The 23658-nt window shown below is 46.2% G+C and overlaps 1 protein-coding gene across 2 annotated transcripts in view; it reads right to left on the bottom strand.

The window, feature by feature from the left end:
• Clec16a (C-type lectin domain containing 16A) overlaps positions 1 to 23658 on the bottom strand; it is a 197173-nt gene that overhangs the window by 148326 nt on the left and 25189 nt on the right. For both annotated transcript variants that reach the window (XM_028778325.1, XM_028778326.1), the window contains exons 5-9: positions 22030 to 22135; positions 20147 to 20270; positions 16414 to 16588; positions 15129 to 15182; positions 12177 to 12290 (exon numbers count right to left, since the gene is read on the bottom strand). In XM_028778325.1, coding sequence (XP_028634158.1) covers positions 12177 to 12290; positions 15129 to 15182; positions 16414 to 16588; positions 20147 to 20270; positions 22030 to 22135 — 573 coding nt within the window. The remainder of the gene's footprint in view (positions 1 to 12176; positions 12291 to 15128; positions 15183 to 16413; positions 16589 to 20146; positions 20271 to 22029; positions 22136 to 23658) is intronic.

A 23658-nucleotide genomic window follows, 5' to 3' on the forward strand; every position in this document is an offset into this window, starting at 1 on the left:
AGGAAGGAAGGAAGGAAGGAAGGAAGGAAGGAAGGAAGGAAGGAAGGAAGGAAGGAAGGAAGGCAGGCAAGTAGAGAGAGGCTCCTTCAGAGTAACAAACAGTTCACACACAGTGCAGCAGCCACCCTTCCCTTCCCAGCCTCAAAAGAAACAGAGAGAAAAACCAACTGCAGGAATTAATACAAGGGGAGGAACAGTGCTCACTGTAGAAAATTCCCAAAAACAAAACAAGATTTTTTTTAAAGGATGAATTCAGATGTGTGCAATGGTGCACAACTTTAATCCCAGCACTCAGAAGGCAGAGGCAGAGGCAGAGAGGCAGAGGCAGAGAGGCAGAGGCAGAGAGGCAGAGAGAGGCAGAGAGAGGCAGAGAGAGGCAGAGAGAGGCAGAGAGGCAGAGGCAGACAGATCTCTATTAGTTCAAGGCTAGCCAGGTCTACATAGTAAGTTCCAAGCCAGACAGTACTACATGATCAGACCCTGTCTCTAAAAAGAAAAAGAAAAAAAAAAGAAAAGAAAAGAAAAAAAAGAATTCAAGAACTTTCCAAGGAAATCTACTTTTCTGTATAGGCAGGTATTGGGTGGCAGTAGGTTCAGAGAATGGGGAAGTTTATGTCTCTAAAAATACCTGGAAACACGTAAAGGCCTATGGATGAGGAGGGGTATGAGACTGCCCATGGCTGCAGTGGGAATCCATGCAGATGACAAAGAATGGAGTCCAGACTTGTGGCACGCACGGCTCAATAGGAAACACAGTTACTGAGCTGTTGACTGACCTGCACAACTCCCACTTCAGGCCAGGACACATAGGACCTAGAACTCAGAGCCAGGAGGGAAGCACATGTTCGGGTCCACCTCCTTGGTAAGTGCCAAGCATGGTACTGCTCACCACTATGCCCCCTGTAGGCCTCAACTTCCACATCATCCCAAGGGCCATCCTTATCAGCTTTTCCCTGAGGGCTGCTGAGTATAGGAGACAGCCACCTTCTGTCAGTCTTTCCTGGGAGTACTTTTCCCCTAATGCTAGTAAGCACTTGAGAGTCCCACGTTGCTAGGAGGACCTTGAACATTTGTGCAGGAGTTTGCCTCTGGCCACCTCACACTGCAACAGGGGGAGTCAGGATGGAATCCAGTGCCCACCAGACCTCTGCTCCTTTCCATAGCACTTGTGTGCTACCAAACAGGCAAACCTCTAGTAGCCCTGAGGCAAAGACTGAGCCAGAATCTGTGTGTGGTGGTACATACTTACAATCCCAGCACATGGGAGGCTGAGGTAGGAGGACTGTGAGTTCAAGGCAGGTGTAGGCTCCTTGGAGAGACCTGGTCTACAAGCCAATAAATAATGTAAGTCAAGTGCACATCTGGCCAACAGGAAAAGCAAGTACTGTGTGTGTACAACAAAAGCTTGTGAGTTTTATTTGTTTCAGGTTTTTTTGGTAGCACTGGGATTAAAATTAGGGCCTCATACACACCACACAAGTGCTTGATCATTGGGCTAACAACATTCTAGACCTTATTTTGTATTTGAATCTAGTATGTACAGAGACTAAAACTCACACAGAGGCCACAGTGGCCTAAATTTACAGCTGCTGTAACCAAAGGCAGCACAGCACCTGACTTTCCCCAGGCCATGGCAAGACTATTCCCAAGGTGTGCTAAGCAAGCAGACATTGCATGGTCTAAACACCGGGTGATGATGGGTACACATGTGCCATGCCAAGATGGGCAACATGAGCTACTGAACCCAAACCCAGTCATGCTCCTAGAATGTGTGACTACAGCCAGGTGACTTGTTTAATGGGGGGGCTATGTCTGTTAACAGCGGGGTGCAGCATTGAAGGTACAAGGATTTAACTTGAAGAAATGCCACTCCCCGGGAATCAGAGGGAACTTGTAGAGCTCAGAGACTCCAGGGTCCACGGTTAGCACCTGGGTTCTCAGGCAGCATGTGACATCATGATAGTACTTCCTGGGAGGTAGCCGAGGACCTGTGTATGGTCGGTGCTACAGGGAACTAGCCTTATCTCCTGCTCTGTGCACCCGACACCATTCCCAGCCTAGCTGTAGCGCCCTGCCAGCAACTGTCTCTGGCATTCAAACAAGAGCAAATAAATGTCTATAAGATTAATGAATTTCAAACCAGCCTCTTCAGTCAATCCAAGGAAAGATCTGACATCCCTCATTAAAGAATGACATGCTAAGCAGCTGATTGGCATTTCTTTAGGAAATGAGCCAGGATGGAAACTGCACTGGGTTCAGGCTCAATGCTAGCAATCCCAGAGGGACAAACATTCAACCACTAGGACCCTGGACTTCCTTGTGGGGAGACTGGGGCATAGCACTACTTTGATCTCTAGAAAAGAAGCATAAGACAAGAAATGCCATGCCTTTTATGAAGCTAAAAACAGCCCCTCTGCCAGCTCCACAGCCCAGCCTTCCCTGTCCCTAGCCCACCAGTTCCTCAAAGACTCCATTCCCTAACCTAAGTTTGCAGGCCCAAGGCCACCTCCTTCAGGAGGACTTCCCTATGCCACCTCCTGGAGCTGTCTCTGGTCCTTCAGACACAGGTCTTACATCTTTGAGTATGTGTTCATCCCAGAGAGTTAGGATGGGAACATGTGTCTTATTCATGCTGGATTCCCCAAGGCCAGCACAGCAGCCGTCTAGAGTGTGTAAGTACTTAGTGAATGCTCACAGTGAGGACTAAGCATCATGAGTTGCTAGCTGTCCATGCTCAGCAGGTGAGCCCGGCTTTCAGTAGGGCGATCCAAGTCCTGAACTCGGTTGACTGTCCAGCCTCTCAATGGTTTGAGGGAATAAGGCTTACCATGGTCCTATCTCCCCTGTCCACTTTGCTTTTTATTTTGAGACAAGGTCTCACTCTGCAGCCCAGTCAAGCCTTGAACTCTTGAAGTTCTAGAAGTGAGACTGTAGACTTGCACTACTAATCCTAAGAAATGCAGCTGTTTAATGTGACCTTGTCCTTCTACATTATGTTGGTGAATTGATACGTGGAGTTTAAGTTTGCTGAAAGCGAGTTCCAGGAGTGTGGAGGGCTCTACTGACTCAGACTCCAGTATGCTTATTTCAAGTGTCCTCCAAAACCCCTTGTCTGGGATGAGCTGGCCTCTTTTCTCTGTATCAGGGATAGGGAAGAACAATAAAACAGCCCAAGAGTAAGAATACTGTGCCCTTTAAAGCAGCTTAAAAGGTAAATTATTTCCAACCAAGGTTACTGTTGCTTATCCCATGATATAAAAAATGTCTACTGAATAAATAGGAAGCTAGGGCTCCTTCATGAGTGCTCCTGGAAGTCTCAATTGGAAACTCCAGTCTGTTTCAGCAAGCCTTCCCAGTCACTTCTGCTGGATACCTGTACACTCCCAATTAGATAACTGTCTGCTGTAAAACATTTCTCTTTTACTTGGAAGCCTCACCTGAGGGGATGCCTGCTTCACTCAGAACTCTAACTGGGAATCCACTGCTGGCTACCTCGATGAAGTCACACCAATCTACTTCTGCTGCGTATTGTAAGTCTTCAATTTGATGTTGCTTTTATTTGCTCTCACAATTAGGCTACTCCAGTGGTCTCTGCTGAATGTTGTATACAGTCCCTGACTGGATGATGCTTGCCATCTATCTGATGTTTCTCTATCTACTACTTGCTATAGATTTGATTCTGTTTGGTACATATTTAATAAATTGTCTCATCCAAAGATGAAAGCAAGGAACTGTAGATCATTAAGAACATCTTTCATCGGTGAGTTTCAAAATTTGTTTGCGGGCTACAAGGAAGGCCTTCCAGGGTGAGGTGTTGAGAGCCCAGCAAGTGCTCAGCAGTCAGGCCTGAGGATCTGCTAATCATGCACCATCAAAATGCTCTAGAAACTGGTTCGATCCACCTCCCAGGAGAGCTACACTCCCCTCAGGCATGAAAAGTAAAAGATGTCCTTTGCCACCACAACCACCAAGTGTGTAGAGTGCCCAGAAGGGTTGGTGTTTCTAGGAAGGACAGTGATCCCTCTCACCAGTGGTCGTCCATGGTCCACCGATAGGTGGAACACCCAAACAAGAGCAAGAAGCTTTCTTTGTTCAAGACTTCTGGTACTGACAAAGAAGATTTCTGTGGCTTGTTATAGATGAGGTATCTGATTCCTTCCCTGGGAGCTGTTATTTCAATATACTTCACTGTAGTGAGAATTCTGAAATTTTTTGTTTTTTTTTTTTTGTTTTTTAAATAAAACCACAGAAATACCAGAATATGTTTTCATTTTAATCACAGGTGTGGGATATGGGGGCTGCTTTGTAATAGCTGACTATGATTTGGCTTGTGCTCTAGCAGAGGTGTGGTTTTGACAGTTGCAGATAGTTTCTGCGATTGTTTGGCATTTGGGATTCTGGCAACTTTTCAGAGGGTAACATAAATGCTAGGACCCTGAGAGGAGGAATAGTGGTTGTTCAGTGGTGTTGGTTGTGGTTTGTTAGTAGTTGTGCTCAAAAACAAACAGACAGACAAACAAACAAACAAGATAGAAATTAGATGTGAGGATCTCTATCTCTCCCCCTCCCCTCTATCCTCTCTCCTAACTAGTGATAGGGGGTGAAACTGGGAGACTGAGTGGGAAAAAGAAACCACAAAGTAGCAAAGCCAGCTACACTTCATCTCAGGAAACATGTCAGCCCCTGGGAGAACACTGACAGAAGAAAAGGGGCTTGTGCTCCTCTGTATCAGCATCTGAGTCCTCCAGTGGCCCGGAAGACTCCACACACCCCTGACAGCCTCCTCTCTTCTTCACACACCTCGCCATGCCACTCTTCCTTGTCCTTCAGCTCCAGACACATCACGTCTTGGGGTCTTTACATGAGCTATTCATTTTGACCACACTGGTCTTCCTCCAGGTAACTCCATGGTTCCCTCCCTCCCATCCTTGAAGTCTAGGTTCACACATCACCATCCCACCACTGTGAACATACTGCTGTGACTTGTCCTGTCTCCTCTTGACTGCTGCTTTCCTAGAGCCTCTACTGTCTGCTTGCTGTAATGGTTACTATAGGTAACACTTTCTCTCTCTTACTGGTCTATCTCCAGTGCCTAGAATGACACCTGATACAGAGGAGACACCTACAGTTACCTTCTGAAAAAATGATAAATATATTGACACACACTAGAGTAACTCAAACATCTTGTTAAAAACTGCAAGCACCCAAAGAGGCTATTCTGATAACAAAATTCAGTAAAGGCCCAGCACACACATACCAGAAGTGATGAGTGTCTTGGAATTCTGTCTCCACTCCACTCTTATTTGAGGTACTAAACGGAAGAAGTCACCAATGGCTCAGTGCAGACCAGGGAAAGTCCTCATTCAGCAGGGAATGTGACATCACCTCCAACTTCGAGTCTTACCAGCCCTGTTGCATCCCCAGGTGGTTGAATCTTATCACAGAAAAACAGAAGTTTTCTAGGGTCCTTATATACTTTGGCCACTTGGGTTTTCCCTTTTGGACCAGGAACAGGGCCCTAGTCAACATACCTTCAGCCTTGGCAGAGGCTCCCTGTCTAAAGTCTTAATACAATAGGAGTCCTCTCAGCTACCTAGCCCAACTTAGCCCAGGGCTAGTCCCTGGGCATATGCCCTGGGCTAATGCAATGCTGTCTTCCTTGATGTATGGCGCATGAGGTCACTCTACCCTTTTTTCCTTCAGCACTCAGATCCTCTTCTTACAAGATGTCCAGGAGCTGAGATTCCACAGTGGCTGCATAGAAAAGACCATTTTGAGACTCATTCTCTTGTGAGAATGCATGTGACTAAGTTAGTGATGGCCCTTGACTCTAGAAGTCTGTTTGCTCCTTCTGGTATTCACAGTCCTCTACCCCAAAACATATGTGCCTTGGAGCTCCCATTCCAGCTGGAAGGCAAACTCCTACCAGGGCACTCAATACAACACTCAAATCCCAGAGCAGCCCTGTGACAGAGCCAAGGGTTCCCAGGATGGTCACTGACACTCTGAGCCAGCAAACACATGTCCCAGAGAAGCCAGGCTCCTGTGTTCTCAGATGCTGGCCCTCTACATCTTATTCTGGTAGAGTTTTCTGCTAAGTGGAGGAATGGCAGGAGCCACAAAAGAAGTGTAGCTAACATGCAGATGCACATGTGCTCTTGGACTCCCAGGGAACCACTTGGGTACCTTCCCAACTGGCTCGCCTGATACCTACAGAGGTAGTCAATGACTAATTTGGAGGGAAAAACCTATTCTGTCACTTATCTCATATTCTAAACTCCCAGCCAGCCAGCCCTGGCACATATATGAGTGGTAAAATATTTGCGCCATCTAGAGGAGAAACCTGGTGGTTAAGTTGGAAAGCAAGCTGAGGGTTTAGCTTACTGTTACCAATGGTGTCTAGTCTTGGCTGCCTCTGTCACTGTTGTTACTGCTGATGCTTTTCCCCTTTACGCCTTTGCCTGCTTCTGAAGTGCTTCCCCAGGCACATGCTGCATGCTTCAGTTCCGACAACAGCGTGCCAGCCCATGGAAGGAGGCCCCATATAAGGGGTGAGGTTACTGTACAGCTTCAACTAACATTCCTGCACTAACTGGTGCTAGACCTAAGAACAAGCACTACACATAGCAAGGACCCATGTTTGTTACTGTAGCTATGGAGGCATTGAGACTGAGGCCTGGAGATGCAGACTAACTTAACCTGGAACATCTAGGACTTGAGGCTGCTGCAGGTGTCAGATGGAGAATGTAGCATATGAACACCACAAGAAACAGCATGCTCTGAGAGACTTCACAACAAAGTCACAAGCGCCCCATGACGGCCCTTGCTGCCTCATTTATTCCGGCACTGAGTACCCTTGAACCTGTCTAGCAAGCCCTGTGACTGCACAGGTCTCTGCTCACAAGGATGGGAAGCCAGTGAAACCATGGGCTGTTTGGAGAAGGGATTCAAATACTGAGGAAGTTGTGCCAGTGAAAGAGATGGAGAAAGATTTCTTCTTTAAGCATACTCCACAGGACACACACGTGTAGTCCCAGTGATCATGATCAAAGCAGAAAGACAATAAACCTAAGACCAACTAGCCCATGCAATGCAGTTAAGTTAATATCAGCCTGGACTCCATCTTTGGGTGGCAGGGAACACCGAGAGGTAATGAAGCACATCCCCAGTTTCCACCCATATTCACTTTGCAAACGTTAGAAGAGGCTACCTTATGAGTTGCTATCCTTGGGTATGTGTAGTAGTTTGAATGAGAATGGCCCCCACTGTCTTATAGTTTTGGATGTTTAGTTCCCAGTTGAGTGATTTAGGAAGAATTAACCAGTATGGTCTTGTTGGAGGTGTGCTACCAGGGGTGTGCACTATGCTTCAAAACCCACACCAGGCCCGGCTTCACTCTTTCTGCCTCCAACTTGCAGATAAGATGTAAGCTCTCAGCTCCTCTGCAGCACCTTGCCTGCCTGCCTGCCTGCCTGCCACCTTGCTCTCTACCGTGATGTTCATAGACCAACCATCTGAAACTGTAAGCAAACCTCCAATTAAATGCTTTCTTTTATAAGCTGTCTTGGTCATTCTGTCTCTTCATAGCAATATAAAAGTAACTAAAAGACCAGGTATTGTCTGAAAGGAACTTTGCTCTGCACTAGAATCCCAGAGAGCACTAGTCTGGAGCAGGAGCCATATGATGGTAATGCACACAGAAACCCCAATTAGACATTTATCTGCCTATTCTGATCTGTGTTAAATTTAACCCTAAATTATAGCCCTTCAGAATAATTCTGTCTCCCCTCTGCTTCTCTCCAATTTTGGTTTGGGTTTGTGAGAGGTCTGCTGGTAAAAATGAAGCAATACCAGTAACTTATCTACAAATTACAGGAAGGAGAAAGTAGGGTAAAAAAGACCAAGAAATTTAAAACAAGTTTGATCAACCACATCCGAGCCAGGCAGGAAATAATAGGAGACTGTTCTCACTCACAGGGAAGGAAGGCAACTTGCACAGGACTATTGTCAAACAAGTTATAAATGGTGGTTATCTTGCCAGCTAGTCTAGGATTTCCACCTACAAGTATGAGAAGGTGGGGCTTTGATCTCACACCTACAGAGAAACCAGCCTCTCATGTGCCAGTTCCTTCGGTTCAGCCACTCACACAACCAGTAGGTATGTCTCCCACAGTGGAGGCTGGACCTTTGCCCCAAGAGGAGACCATCAGGAAAAAGGACAGACCTCCTGAGAGCCATCTGAGAGGTGGCCGTTTACCATCTGCTCTGTGCTTTTGCTTAAGCTGCAAACCACAGCCTGTGTTGTGTCCTACTTGTGGTCAGGTACTGTAGTTCTGTAGGCATCAAAATGGGATAAAACCAGGGACAATGTCTCTGTGTTATTCCTTACAGCTGTATGCAAATCTACAATTACCTCACTAAACAATGTCCTCTAGAATCTGCATGCTAGCAGATGAAGTAATAAAAAAAATAGGAGAAGTAAATGATTGCTGAATGCTTAGTCATACTGGGACATTTGCACCATCCTCCTTCAAAGCTCAAGAAACATCATGGAGAAGGTGGGACAATATGAGGGCTAGAGGATGGAGAAGTGTGTGGTGGAAAACTGTGTCCCAAGTACAACAGGGCTACTGCACTCATGGGCTCATAACTGCTGTGAGGACATGCAGAAGACTGGACCAACCAATGCTGTGTCAAGGAGTCAGGGGACTCACAAGGCCCCAGCCCTCCTGATGACATACTGGCAGTTAATGGTAGTTGGGAGGAGAGGCGCAAGCTCTGCTCTGTCCTCTGTGAGGACTTATTGGCAGTAATAGTTTCTGCGAAAGGGACAAACATTTTCTTTAGTGGTGTAGCTACTGGTAAGGTGCCCATGCTCCTGTGGGAAGACTCTGCTAATTAAGGATGAAGTCCACCATGACTACTTAGCCTCTGGGCTCAGTGCAATATGGGAGACTCCCTTCATTAGTGGGTCTTTTCCTTCTCCAACCTTATCTGGGAAATTCAAAACCCTCTCTCTGAGGAATGTTACGTAGCCTTAGTTTGATTACAGGATCAATTTCCTTTCTCCTGATAAACCTGTTCAGCTAACATTTGAGAGTCCTAGAATGCTTCCCCACGCTAATGAGACATTCCAGGTACCTAAGACCCCAGCCAATGACTTTTGCCCATCCTGGATGTCCCTGACGTCTGTCCCCCAAAATTTTATAAGCCTTCAATCACCCTAAGAAAAGTTGATCTGCCCTGAGAGCTGGTCCCAGCGTGGTCATTCATTGTACGTACTCACAGGGCTTCCAGACCCCTGCCCCCATCATCTCTGCTCCCCTTGCCCTTGCAGATTGTATGGGCCAATGATCCACGAGGGCGGGGAGACCCACTGAAACTCCCTGGTCACTAGGAAAAATAAAAAAGGAAACGGAAGCGGAAGGGGAACTAGTTGGGAAAGGGAAGCAGCTCATCAGGACAGGGACAAGAAAGTGTAATGGAGTTGAGGATGATAAAATAGTTTATATGGATGTATAAAAATGCCACAATGAATCTGTTATGTATAACCAATACATGCCAAGAAGAAACACAAAATTCTAAAAGAAAGTGTAACATATAATACATTATTTAGCCTTTAAAATTTAAAGAAATTTGGCAGTAGCAAAATATGTAAACCTTGAGGACACCATTCTACGTGTAGTAAACCAATAACAGAAAAGAAATACTACCTTACATGATTCCAGTTCTTTACACGAGATATCTAAAATCATCAAACTCATAGAAGCAGAGGGTGGGACAGTACCTACAGGGACAGGAAGTATGCAAGAGGAATAGCTTCAGTTTTGCCAGTGGCTCTGGAGCACACAGAGAGTATGCTGGCTTGCACAACTAGCCTGCTGGCAACAATAACGCATTATGCATTTAAACACTTGATAAGGGGCTGGGAGATGGCTCAGTCAGTAACATGTTTGTCGTACAAGAACAAGGACTTAAATTTGAGTCCCCAGTAGTATAGTAGAAACAGGCATCATGGTGTGTAACTGTATTCCCAGAGTTGGGAAGGCAGAGGCAGAGAAAGACACTTCCTTAGAGCCCACTAATCAGCCAATCTAGCTGAATCAGTGATCTCTGGGTTCAGTGAGAGACTTGTCTCAAATAAAACCAAGTAAAACGCAATTGAGGAAAACATATGACATCAACCTCTGGCCTTGATGTACATGTGTATATGCATGCATGCATGCATATTTGAATGTGCTCATACTGCATGTGCATGTACACACACACACACACACACACACACACACGTTAAGAAGTTAAATGTTCTTGCCACCTGAGAAAACTAGTTTCCCAAAGAACTCTGGGCTCATATCTTCCAACCCCAAGCCTGACTTCAGCATTGCTTATGGAAGATATTCTGGGAAGTGCCTGGGCAACTACACTGGGGCTTGGAAATGGTGTCAAACAAAAGAGTTCAAAAGGACCTAAGACATTTTATACTGTTATTAACATAAACAAAGTGTCAATTAGCAGCAGGTGAGGTGGGGACAAGGCAAAATAAACAACAAACATATGTCTCCTGAGTGCAGCCTCTGAGAGGCTTTCTGTAGAAATGTGTGTAACGGATCAGACTGTCTCCAAAACTCAGAAGTGGAACTCTACGTTTCAATGCTGGCATCTTAGAAGACTTTCTTCTTTGAAAGAACACATCAAGCAGGCCTGAGGATCAGGCTACAATTGGCTAGGTACTTGCCTAGCACTTGGGATCTATTTTCTCTCTATGCTTACTGACAGCCCCTGCAACCTGCTTACTTTCCTTGATTTCCAAGTGGGATAAAACAACCTGTGCTAGGCTATCCAGCTAGTAGGGGCTAGATCGCTGACTGGGCTCTGCTGTCTGTGCTGAGTTGGTAGTACATTACTACATCCGTTCAGCAAAAGCTACTTAAGTTACAGAAAGGTCTGGATAGATGGCTCAGCTATTAAGAATACTTGATACTCTTGCAAAGGACCACGGTTCAGTTCCCAGCACTTATGATGTGTGGCTTACAACCACCTGTACCTCCAGCTCTGTGGGATCCAATGCCCTCTTCTGGCCACCACAGGCTCCTGCACACGTGTGCACACACATGTGCCTTCCATCTATAGGCTCACATTGCACGCATGCATGCAGGAATGACAACCTAGGTCCTACCATGCCTCACATATTCATGTGGTCCTCCTGCCAGAGCGCCAGTAGTCAAAATTAGACCTCATGAAGCAGAACTGGTACAAGATGTTCCCTGCTTCTCTCAGAGAGATGCTTGCAGGGACTCATGTCACAGCCTATGCAATTGTAGACATGATAGGAACTCAACAGGATGAGATCTCTGAGGAGCCAGATGTGAGGGCCTTTCCAATGGTGGGTGTGGTAAGGACACAGGTGAGTTGGGGGAAAAGGAGCAAGCTGGGAAAGTCCCAAGGCAACATGGGGCTCAGGACACCTGAGGAGAATAGTAGGAAAGATGACATCAAAGGTCAGCACGAGAGACTCCAGGAAGTCACAGTCCTGGCCCCAGGAGTTTCCCTTCCTTGGTGTGGAAAGGGCAAATCTAAGCTCTGCAGAACCCAGCACGGCTAGACACACTTAGTTCATAATATTTAGTGATTAGCCTGAAAGCTAAGAACTTCCACTTCTATGAAGACAGAAGATGACTTGGGTATGGCATCCATACACCCTAGAATGACTTCAGGCTGGGTAGGACAGCAGCTATGCACAAGAAAAAACTGTCCAGATTACTGTGTTGGCACGCCCTACTGTTCTCACACTGGACCAGTGACATTCACTGATGGTCACTACCCAACCTCCATCGATATACGTGCCTTAGACAGGTTGTTCTCTCAGCTCTCATTCTGTCTCAGAAATAGTGTCTTATATACATAACATCTAAGGACCAAGAGTTATACAATCCACTCAGCAATGCCCGATTGATCAAATCCACTGTTTATGCTGGACTGCAAATTTCCCCAGGTGCACAACTAAAGACTCTGGCTAGGTTCTCTGTATCCCAGACTACTTGACACATCTTCACTAATGTATAATAAAAATGTTGTGTTTTTTTGTTTGTTTTCTTTTTTTACTTTAGAGAAATATGAATTAGTAAAGCAAGAAATGCTTCTTATCAAAATGTAGACACAATCGTAGAGGAACTTACAGAACTTCTGGGAACATCCTGTGCAGGCTTTGTGTATGTCTCAGATAGATCACCATTCAGAATGACTTCAGCCAGAGAGTTCACCAGCGGGGCATGATGTATAATGAGGAAGACCTGGTCAAGGGGGAAATGGGAAATGCATTGAGGAGCTCAGTCCTCCAATCTCCTCCTCTCTGATCCAAAATCCCCACCCCATCAAGGAGAAAGCAACCCCTCAACTCCAGAGGGCTTCTCTCCACCCCGCTGCCTGTCTGGCTAGCTGCTCTTCCTTGGGAGTGCTTCTACATGATTGCTGCTCAAGTGGGGCACTGCTGGAAAGGACGACCCAGACAGACAGCACACTCCTTCCCATGGCATGGCAGGTTCCATCATAAAGAAGGCGGCCAAGGACTGGGGAAGGGGCAGTGATGCTGAGATTCCAACATTGGAACTGTCCCAAACCCTGCTGTGGATTTTACCATGTTGGGGTCACAGCAGTGTTGCAGGTGGAAGCCACCGGAGTCAGAGGTAGGTCCAGTCAGGCTGGGATGTAGAACAGAAAGCACCGGTTGTCATCCACCTTCCTGCCTCATGTTCAGAAGAGTGGCTTTAGGAATCAAGGTGTTCAACACTGACCTGTCAACACCACTAGCGTGTTTTAAAATGTAAAGGCGGGCCAGTGAGATGGCTCAGCATGTCTGACAACCTGAGTTTAATACCCACAACTCACAGTAGGCGAGAACTGACTATACAAAGTTGTCCTCTGATCTCCACATGTGCTAACTCCTACTTCATGCACATGCACACTAATAATAAATTTTAAAAATGTAAAAGCAATGGATGTCAATAGACATGGTAGAGTGTGTGGTATATCCACCTGGATCCCTGGCAGGCGTACAGATCCTAGCAGACAGATTTCTATCTATGGACTGATCCATCCATGGACAGATCACTGCCTATAAACACCAGATAGATCAATGCCTATGAACAGATAGCTCACTACCTATGGTTGAATTCCTGACTGTGGATGGACCTCTGAGGGCAGATATTGGCCAGTAAACAGATCTCTGCTTGAGTACTGACCCTTGCTGTGGACAGTCTCTGCAAATACATGGATTCCTGCAGGTGAACAGATCCTTGTAGGTGATTGCATGCAGTACTCATTTTCCTGGTTCTGAGCCAGGAGTGTGGTGGGAGGGATCTCTACAGGAGAGATGTGGAAGTGTGCCGAGGCCAGGCCGCCTGCACCATGTTCCTGAGATGAGAGGCAGCTTACTTTAGGGATGCCATCACCTATCACACTAAATTGGTACTACAATGTGAGCTTTCATGGTAGCTATGCTGAAGATATTTATAAGCATGCATCAACTTTATAAGGATGTAGATGCTTTAAGGGCACAGCATTTAAACTAGACTAAGTTTTTACACATTTAGGCTACATTATAACAGGGCGACAGAGGAAGGCCTCAAGATTAGTTCTATCCCTCCCCGCCTACCATTCTCCTTCCTTCTATTCCTCCTTCCTTCCCTCCCTCTCTGATACTATGTAGTCCTAACTGGCCTGGAACTCACTATGTAGACCAGGCTGGCCACAAATTCATAAAACTTGCCTGCACCTGCCTCATGAGTACTGAAATTAAAGACATGAGCACTATACCCAGCTAGGGCTCCAAGATTTTTAACTTAATTTTTGTTTTACACTTATTTATTTAATTTTGCGTGCATGTATGTGGGCATGTGAGTACTACCGTAAGCATGTGGATATCAGAGAACAGACAGAGGCAGGAGGTTCTTACTTTCTACCATGTAGGTTCTAGGTATCAAACTTGGTTCATCAGACTTGTCCTAAAGACCTTTACCTGCTGAGGGACAGCCACAGGGGCTAGTGACCATGCTCCTCAGGAAAACCTTCCTGAGTGATGCTCCAACAGCTGATGGGTCATGACAAGGAGTTTCTTGTTGGACTCCTGTAGCTTAGCTGAGCAACTGATCTGTTTGGATCCTGCTAGATTCCCAGAATTCCCAGCAGGTAATGCTGGCAGGTTTATAACGAGTTTGTAATGGGGCTGCCAGGAGAAGCTGTCCTGCGCTGAGGTAGTAGAGGGGCCCGAGAAAGAGCAGGCCTCAGACAGAGTTCTGAGCAAACTGAGTCTCTAGAATGAGGCTGTAGAATACAAGAAGTGGTCAGGCTATGTCTGGATGTAATCAGCCTCCCCACTGTGGAAAGATGGTAATTGAACCTCTTCTCAGGCCAGCATCACCCCAAACTTGAAACAACAGGGGCTCTAAGTAGAAGGGAATCTCACTGAAAGGAATAAACCCTGCTACCACGGCAGGCATGGAAACAGAGCTGTAAGCAATCATCTAGCTACTTGACAGTCGGGTAAAGTGGCCCACGAATCCGGAGTGCTAGTAATAAAAATATTTCTAAGTTATGTAACTGGGTCACCATGGAGTTTTTCCCGTTCTCATAAATGTTACATAGTTACAAGATGTGAAGGAGGAAACAGTTGTTTAAGGAGGAAGGCAGACAACTAGATTGAAATTCAAACCTCAGGCTGTGGCTGCTCTAACAGCCCTTAGAAGGTGATCTGGAACCAGAACCACCACAGCCCCTCGAATGCAGCCCTGGTAAGGCTGTGTGCTAGACCACAGCTCTCAGTGTACACATTTCCCTCATTTCTAAGCATCGTGAACAAAGGCCACACGAGCTCACGTCTGCAGGAACGGAGAGCAGGAGCAGGAGCCAGATGTTGGGAAGTGTTACCTAGAAATGAGCAGCACGGATGGATGCCAGGCCTCGCTGCCCTTTAGTCTCCATCCTCTCCCGAGAGGCTAACCCCTTCTTGGTGTATGGAAAGCAGCACAGCTTCCCTTGTGTTATTTCAAGACAGGGCCACAGAACTAACTAAGCACCCGACACAGGGCAGGACTGCATCTCTGTAGGAGACATGGGACGCAGAACAAACATACCTGGGAGAGAAGATAGAGGGACACGGGCAGGCTGATTTTTGGTCGTTCTCCTCCCTAGTGAAGGACAGAGGAAAAAGAGGAGGCTCTGGTTACAAAAGCCAAACAGAACACAGAAGACCACAAGTCCTCAGTTGAGACAAGAAGTGCATCCCCTTCCAGACTGGGCTAGTCAAAAGCCCACTCTGAGGCCAGCCTTCCCCCAAGAACCCTGCACCACAGTCCTGTCTTAGCAGCTGATCCAATGGATGTGTTTACTTCCAAGGTTACAGCAATGCTCGTTCGTTCCCCAGAGGATAGGTCCTTGGTCTCTTTCAGGAAGAGTCCTTCATTACATGGGGGAAGGTAGGACTTGGGGCCCTCTAGCCATGAAAACAAAACAAAACAAAAACACAAAACAAACCATGGCTTGCCCTGCGCTTCAAGATGACCCAAGTCAGGCCAGTCCTGTGAGTGAGGGACTTTTAGGCCCTGGGTTTTATGCCTTGTCCAAGGAAAAAGGCAGAAATGACTCCAATCCTAGGTCTCAGTGATGCTCTCCAGGGCTGCTCCAGTGTGAGCTGGAGCTGTGACTTCCTTTTGCTGTATTTACTTATTAGTTGGAAGATGCCATGGCTTTGGGACACATCTAATGAGGTGCCTTGCAGGGAGACAGCTTCTGCTGGATATGTCTGTGTTCCCTTGTCCTGTCTTCCTCTAACCTTAATTCTGAAGGCACAACTGAGGCCTCTCTTCCTGAAGCAGCTTTTTTCCTAGGGGATCCCAGAACCAGCCACTCATGGCATCACTTAGAGAAAGGTTACTCATACAGATGACCTGTCCTAACTCAAGCTTAACCAGATGAGCTCCCTGAAATGAGATCGTCTCCCAGTAAGTGACCATTCCCTACCCCATGGAAGACTCAGGCTGACAACTTAGATGTAACCAGGAGACCTTTCGCTGAGCATGCTCTAGCACTTCCTATGCATTTCATATAAAAGTTCTGATGCTGACTAGTAATTCTCTGAGAATTAGCTCTAGTGAGCACCATAGAAAGCTATGGAGACAGTGCACCCATAGAAGGGTGCACAGAAGCACAGAGGCTGAGTTCTAGGGTCTCTTGCTCCCCTCTGACACCAGGAATTACATTGGTCACTTTCTCATTAAGAACAGAAGACCAGTGGGCTTTGAAAGGCCTTTCCCTAGGGAGTAAAGCTTTGCTACTTCCACCCTTACTCCCAGAGGCTGCTCCAGTCAAAGGCAGCATTGTTCCCAGGAAGACAGTAGACTCAGGAGGCAGTAGACTCACCTTGTCAGGGTTCTCCAGGGAGTACACGTAGAGCGGCAGGAAGAGCCTGTTGAGCAGGTGGTCCGTGAGTACATCATTGAGGAACTCACAGTTGATGATCAGGATGTCATTGAGATAGTGCAGGTGGTCCAGGTGCTCAGCCACTAGGTCACTCAATTTCCCCCGATTCCGGTGCCTGCGAGAGAAATGTTCCTCTCAGTCCAGAGGCCGAGGTTTGGGCCTTTAGCATAAACAGCCAATATATATGGAGACACATTCACTCCAGTATCCAAGCTTGTCAATTAGATAAGCTACTGTCGATAATCTTGTGATTAACTACACTGCACCGACAGGAAGACAGACAAGAGAATAATACACAGGACCACTGAAAAACATTTTAGAACTCTTGGGGCTCCTTCCCCCTGATGGCCTTGACACAGGCACCCTACAACTGCAGCTGTAAACAAGTCAGGGTAAGCTAAGCAAAGAAAAACAGTGAAGCCTTTGTGGGAAGCCATTGTACAATGGTAGTTTAGTCACTGGTCAACATGGTAAGACCCCTTAGCTCCCATATGTCCAGTACTAAGGGAGGCAGAAATCCCAGCAAATCAGGTACTCCAGTAAAGAATCATGAAGAAAGAGGCCTTACTCCAAAGCTCTGGCTACCACATGGCAGGGACACAGAACAATTCTTCCTCAAGTCCATGCTGGAGACATCTGTGACCTTGCAGCAAGCAATAACTGTGCTGCCTGTTTCCAGGGTGCAAAGGACAGAGTCAAAGTAGCCAGAAACAGTTCACTACCTCGAAAGCAGAAAGTGGGCAAAGAGCAATCAGCTAGGGAACAGGGCACTGTATCTGCACCAGAATTACTACTGCCAAGTTACCAATGGCCATTTCAGAAGACAGGAGACTTGGAAAAGCCAGAGCAAAGAGAGTGTTCCAATGGGGCCACCACTAATGAGCACCCAATACTAGCATTTGGAATCTACCATCTGACAGCTGGGTTTTCATGCTTTACTCTCTCTCCTAGACAATCTAACATGTGTTTAAAATTCTTCTAGAAGTAATGTGTGTCAGGCAGGTAATGGGCTCAGATTTGCTCTCCCCTAATTCAGTGTAGTTATTTCACACCTTTGTGAGATACCGATCAGAAATCTGCATTGCAAAACCCAAATATAATGAGAATCTATGAATCCACCTTACCAGAGAGCCAGAACATACACATGTACACACAGACACACAGACACACAGACACAGACACACACGTGGACACACACACAGACACACACAGACACAAAGACATACACACACATGTAGACACACACACACACACACACAATGTTCCATACTGCTCCCTTAAGATACCATCAAAAATTGGCATTAGTAGGTTTTTACTATACCTCACTTTTTAATGTTTCCTTCAGAAAACCTTTACTGAATTGCTCTGGGTTTAACAGCATCTGTCCTATCCAAGCCAGAGAAGGAACTGTGCGCATGACACTAGGGACTAAGCCCAGAGCCTCATGTGGGTGTGGCACATGTTCTACCCCAGAGCTCCAATACAGCCCTCTTTTTACTTTATTTTGAGACAGTTTTACTAAGTTGCCCAGGCTTGGAATCTGCTATGTAGACAAGACAGGCCTTGGGCTTTTAATCTTCTCGCTTACATATCCTGAGGATCTGGAATGCCAGGCCTGAGCTAGCAGGCCCAGCTGAGAATGCCTTAATCATAGAACCTTTGTGCAGAGAGTCCCTCCGCCTTCTGTGGAACCTATACTGGCTCCCAGTCTGCAGCTGAGCCTTTGTAGGTGCTGCTCACTGGACTCCCTCACCACAGAACTCCGTCCCTCAGTCCCCCATAGTATTTACTGGGTAACTAGGTTGATATTATCATTACTGGTCACTGCAGAGCTCCACAAAAGACTATGATTTCACTTCCTTCCATGAAGGCTGTGTTCTACATGGTTCTTATTTTCCTGAAGGTCCAGTCAGCCCAACCGCACCATTTCCCTGGCCTTGCTGCCTTCCCAGTGCTGACTGGCTCCCCTTGTCCAGGAGACTTCTTTCTGGATTCCTCCAGTGTCCTGACCCCATCTCTCTATACTTCTACAAGGCCAAGCAAAGCCTGTCCTTGAAGCCACAGTTCTTGGCTGACGGTAATGTCAAGAGGCATTTTCAGTTGTCCTGACTTGGAGAGGTGCTATCAGCCATACAAGAGGCAGGCCATGCAGGCTGCTCAACATACTGCAAAGCAAAGACAGACTAAAGCAACCAAGTGCACAGTTCAGAAGGTCAACAGAACCAAGACAGAAAACCCACTGTGTGTGGAACTTCAAGTCCTCGTTCTGAGGACACGGCCACCACCACCACCACCACCTTAAACCTGTAGCAGGATATTTATTCTGCTACATTGTATTCGCAGTGGAGCTCCATGATTAGGCAGTAGAAAAGGAGGTGGAACTTCGAGAAGAAGAGAGAAAGGGGAGGGGAGAAAGAGGAAGGGGAGGATAAAGAGAAAGGAGGCTATGGACCATGGAGGAGGATGGATGGGTCAAAGCAGTCCTGGGTAGCAACTTCTATCAAAAGGTTAGATATCGGGTAACAATTCTAATTGTGTGGGCATCTTGTTATTTGAGCATTTCCAAATATATAAATCCATTGGATAATCTTTAAGCACTAAGAGTCTTCATTCTACTGGGTTCTTTGAGGATGGCAGACATTGTCTGGGGTTCAGCCGAGCTGTGTGGCTATAGCATGGTGGATTGGTAGAGCCATCCCCCACGCTGGTGTCTCGTGGGTCTAGTTGTGGCACACTTGGCCTCTGGCCACTTCTAGTGTGGAAATGGCGGCCAGAGCTAAACAGAACCGCCCTGCCGATTAGCTAGCCAGCCAGCGCCACAGCACTTTTTAAATATCTCCTGTTACATAAACCATGTTTTAAAGTTTTTCTTGAGATATGATTCACTGATAAACAAAGCTCACTCATTTCATGTACATGACTTAATGGGTTTCTTACACTTTTTTTTCTTGGAGTGCTAGCAGTTGAACTTAAGGCCTCAGCAAGTACTCTCTCCGAGGCCCCATGTATGTTCATCATATCTGTTTTGTAATATTTTTAATCTTGTCTGTCAAAAGCCCTGTCTGCTCCTTTCAGTCAGGTGATGTTTTAGAGGTTTATCCATATCAGAGCATGTGTCAGCACTTCAGACCAGTCATGGCTAAGTACTATTCCACTGCACAGACAGACCCCATTTTGACCATTTTGTGTTCTGTGTGGAAAGACGGTATGCACATGTGTTTGTGTGTGCTATTTATCTTTTGTGAAAGATAGGGTATCTCATTGGTATGGAACTCACCAAGTAGGCTAGCTGGCCAAAAAACTCCAGGGACTTGCCTTTTCTGCCACTGGACCCTGTGCTTCCAGGGATGGAACTCACATCCTCAAGTCTGTGAGGCAAGTGCTTTAGCGAGTGAACCACAGCTCTCCATATTGGTGATTCACATACCCTCGTTTTCTGATCATTAGCCTAACAGACCCAGTTAAAGGCCATGCTGCCCCAGTGCCCATATGGAGGGAGGCACATGGGAAATTCCAACTTCCCACCATCCCCAACAGGCAAGTAGAACCTTCAGCAGCCTGGAGTCCTGACTGTCTGTGTAGACACAAGTGCTGCTCTCCTCTCTACTCTTCTTTGGTGGAAACACATCCTCAGCACCCTGCTCTCCAGTGAGACAACCGGAATGTTACTTACTCCTCATCCGTCTGCACACAGTTGTCAAGCTCGATCACGTGGCTCCCAATGAACCAGACCAAATTGGAGAAGTATGGGACGGCGGTTTTGTCTCGGATGTAGTGCAGCATGGCCTGGTTATCCACTGAGAGGATGCACAAAAGAAGAGACAGTAAGCCACCAAAATAACTCAAGGACAGTCTTAAAAAACAAAACACCCAAACAAACCAAAAACCACTATGAAAAACCTTGCTACCATCTGAGACTCTGTCTTTCCTGAAAATATTTGGAGATAGTTATCTTAGTTATCACATAAAGCTACGCTGGTGCTATTTTCTCAACTAACACACTTAGTTGTTACTGTTATAATTGGGGGAGGGACATTCCGTGCACTGGAGAGGCGAGACCTGACTACACTGAGAATGCAGCCCTCTCAAACCAAGTCTCCTGTGATTACTTGTAAGGCAAGCTCAGAAAGAGGAAAACCAGAGGTTAATAACTTACATGACACTGGAATAAGGAACAGGAATCGGCATTGGAGGAAAGGCAAAAACAGACAACAGTTAACAGGGTTAGGAACTGGGAAGGTGAGACAGCGGCCCAGAGAGACAGAGCCTAGGCAGGAGGCATCTAAACCAAAAGACACAGTTAGAAGAGAGCAAGAGAAAACAAAGCATAGGGCAGTGGAACCAACTGTGCATGACCAAGGCCGCAAACTCAGAAGTCTGCCAGGTCAAGAGGTCTGCACAGTGAACCAAGTCTGAAGGCTGGGAAAGCAGACTAGGGAGTTGGAGCCCAGAAAGGAGCAGCTGCCTCTCAGCCTTTGACCACTTAATTCCCCATGTGAGTATGGGCCTAGAACACCCAAATGGACATCTTCAAGTCATAAATCACACAGTGTAAAAATCTCCACACTTTTACATTTAAAAGCATATATATATATATATATATATACATATATATATATATATATATATTTAAAGACAAAGCATTTCCTGGATGTTCTGTATATTTTTTTCCAAGATTATCTGAGCAACTAAAATGTGTTTGAGGGCTGGTTGGTGTCTACAGACTCGCAGTTTGTGACCTCTGGCTGTACTCAATTAGGCTCTGAGAAAAGTTCTTAAATTAAATTTAAGGCAACCTTCCCTGGCCCTCAACTGGTATTACATCTCAAGAAATACACCTTGAGTCATGAAAGTCAAAGCCCTTAAATGGCCAAGAAACTAGAGGTCCAGCTTCACCATGGTTACCACAAGGAAATGAACCAGCCTTTAGGAACTGTCTTAAGAGTGCCAGTTCCAAAACCCTGCAGGCAGGCAGCCTGCATGCCAGCATGAGCAGGCCTTGTGGAAAGACTCTCTACTGGACAAGGTATGGAGCACTAAGTACACCTGAAAGGAGGAAGGAAGGCCACATCTGTTAACACTGGCCTTGATGGCTAGCTGGGAATACAATACTGCCACCTGCTGCTTATGATGTGAAATGTTCTCATGCATATTTAAAAATAAAATATAAAACAAATAACAGTGTATTTTATAAGCCAAAACATAAAAATTTAAAGCTAAATTTTTCAATAGAGTTTTGCTTTATAAAATTATAAATTAATTAATAATTAATATAATTAATAATAATTAATTATAATTAATTATAGCCTATGGCCACTCCAAATCCCTCACAGACTTCTTGGGATAGGACTAACATGGGGCAGCAGCAGGGAGCAATACTAGAGCATACAGCACAAAGATTTCCACAAGGAACAGTGATATGCCTGCAAGCCTTTGTCAGACAAGGAGCCATGGCTCATATTAGGCAAGCTCTCCAGTAACTTGGGAACTGTGCTCGTGAGCTTGGTATCCAGCACTTGGCCTACCACCTGAGGCCCAAGTGACAAGGAAACTTACCTTTGTAGACATTCAAGGTGATGGTTCTCACGGCAATTCGAACCATACTTTCGGGATGATTGAAGAACTTGATGGCTTCTGTGTACAGGGCAAAGTCATTGGTATGCTAAAACAGAAAACAGTCCCAAAAGTTACAAATCCACAAGACAGATCAGCTCCCAAACTTTTCTGAAATGTGTCAGACTGTGATAAAACAAAACAAAGCAAAACAAACCAGATTTCACCATGATGGGAGGTGAGGAAGCCAGGGAAGCGAGAACGTCCGTCCACAGAACGTATGACCTGGCCTACAGGTTTAGCTGTGTGAGGAGGTATTTCTGAGCCCATTTCTTCATCTATAAAACTGGGGTACTAGCACACACTTTCTGGCCTCTAGGATGAAATGAGGTCATTTCTGGTCCAGTGCTCAACCCAGCCCTTGGCACCTACAGTGCATGGAGAAAGTGCCAGTTATTTATGTCAGACCTGCTTGAGTAAAGACCAAGTTGGACTAAGTTCGGCATCTTTTGGCTGTTATACCATTTGGAAACACTAAAAGAGTAGCATCATCAGGGAGGCAGAGGGTCTTGGAAGTCTCCTGCTGTTAAAAGGGGACAAAGAGAACCAATTAAATGGTTCAGAACAAGTCCCACTGCCTTAGTCAGAGAGGACTGAGCAGAAAGGGTCTGGCAGTAGACTTTGCCGCCCTCCTGTGGCTAATGTTTCTATATCATTCAGGGATCCTCTAGGCCAGCCCTTCCTGGAATAGAGCAGGAGACTCAACATAACAACAGGGCAATTAACAGGGAAATTCCATTTTGAGGACTGGCAATCAAGTATGAATCTAAAAACTGGGAACTACTAACCTGGCTCAGACAAACACACACAAAAAACAAAAACCACAAGGCTCCTAGGATGTCCAGCCCTTCCAGACCTATGTCTTCTGCCCTCCCACTATGATGCAGAGGGCACCTGAGCAAAGACTACTCTGGCCCTCACTCTGGCCTGGATTTTCTTCCACATGGGAGAGCCTTTGGGGAAGAGCTGTTCCCTGGATGTGTTTATCAAGCACCTACTGTGTGCCAGGGACAGGGTCCTATCATGTTATTTATTCAAGGACATTCATATTGTTGGCTCTTGGCCAGTATTTCCTTCTAAGAGAGACTACTGAATCATGAAAATCAAGGTTCAGGCTATTGTCATAGCAACAAGATGGTTTTTGCCTAAACTCAGAAAAGTTTGGGATTGTGGTCTGACTTCAAAAACAGGCTTTGAGCATGTGGGACAACTACTCAGGTAATACCTGCCACACAAATGACATGCGGCTGGCTGTATGACAGCTAGCTTTCCAAGGCGGTCCCCAAATATGTTTACCACCTGTGTCACACTCATGCTGGACCCGCCCACAGAGGCAAATCATGCCTGTGTGACCAAAGAGTATGCTAGAAGTAAGTGTGTGACATGAGGCATGGACAGCAGCACTCTGTGTGTGTGTGTGTGTGTGTGTGTGTGTGTGTGTGTGTGTGACATGAGGCATGGACAGGAGCACTCTGTGTGTGTGTGTGTGACATGAGGCATGGACAGCAGCACTCTGTGTGTGTGTGTGTGTGTGTGTGTGTGTGTGTGTGCGTGTGTGTGACATGAGGCATG

Source organism: Grammomys surdaster, unplaced genomic scaffold (genome assembly GCF_004785775.1).
Source record: "Grammomys surdaster isolate TR1022 unplaced genomic scaffold, NIH_TR_1.0 334, whole genome shotgun sequence".
Lineage (NCBI taxonomy): Eukaryota > Metazoa > Chordata > Mammalia > Rodentia > Muridae > Grammomys > Grammomys surdaster.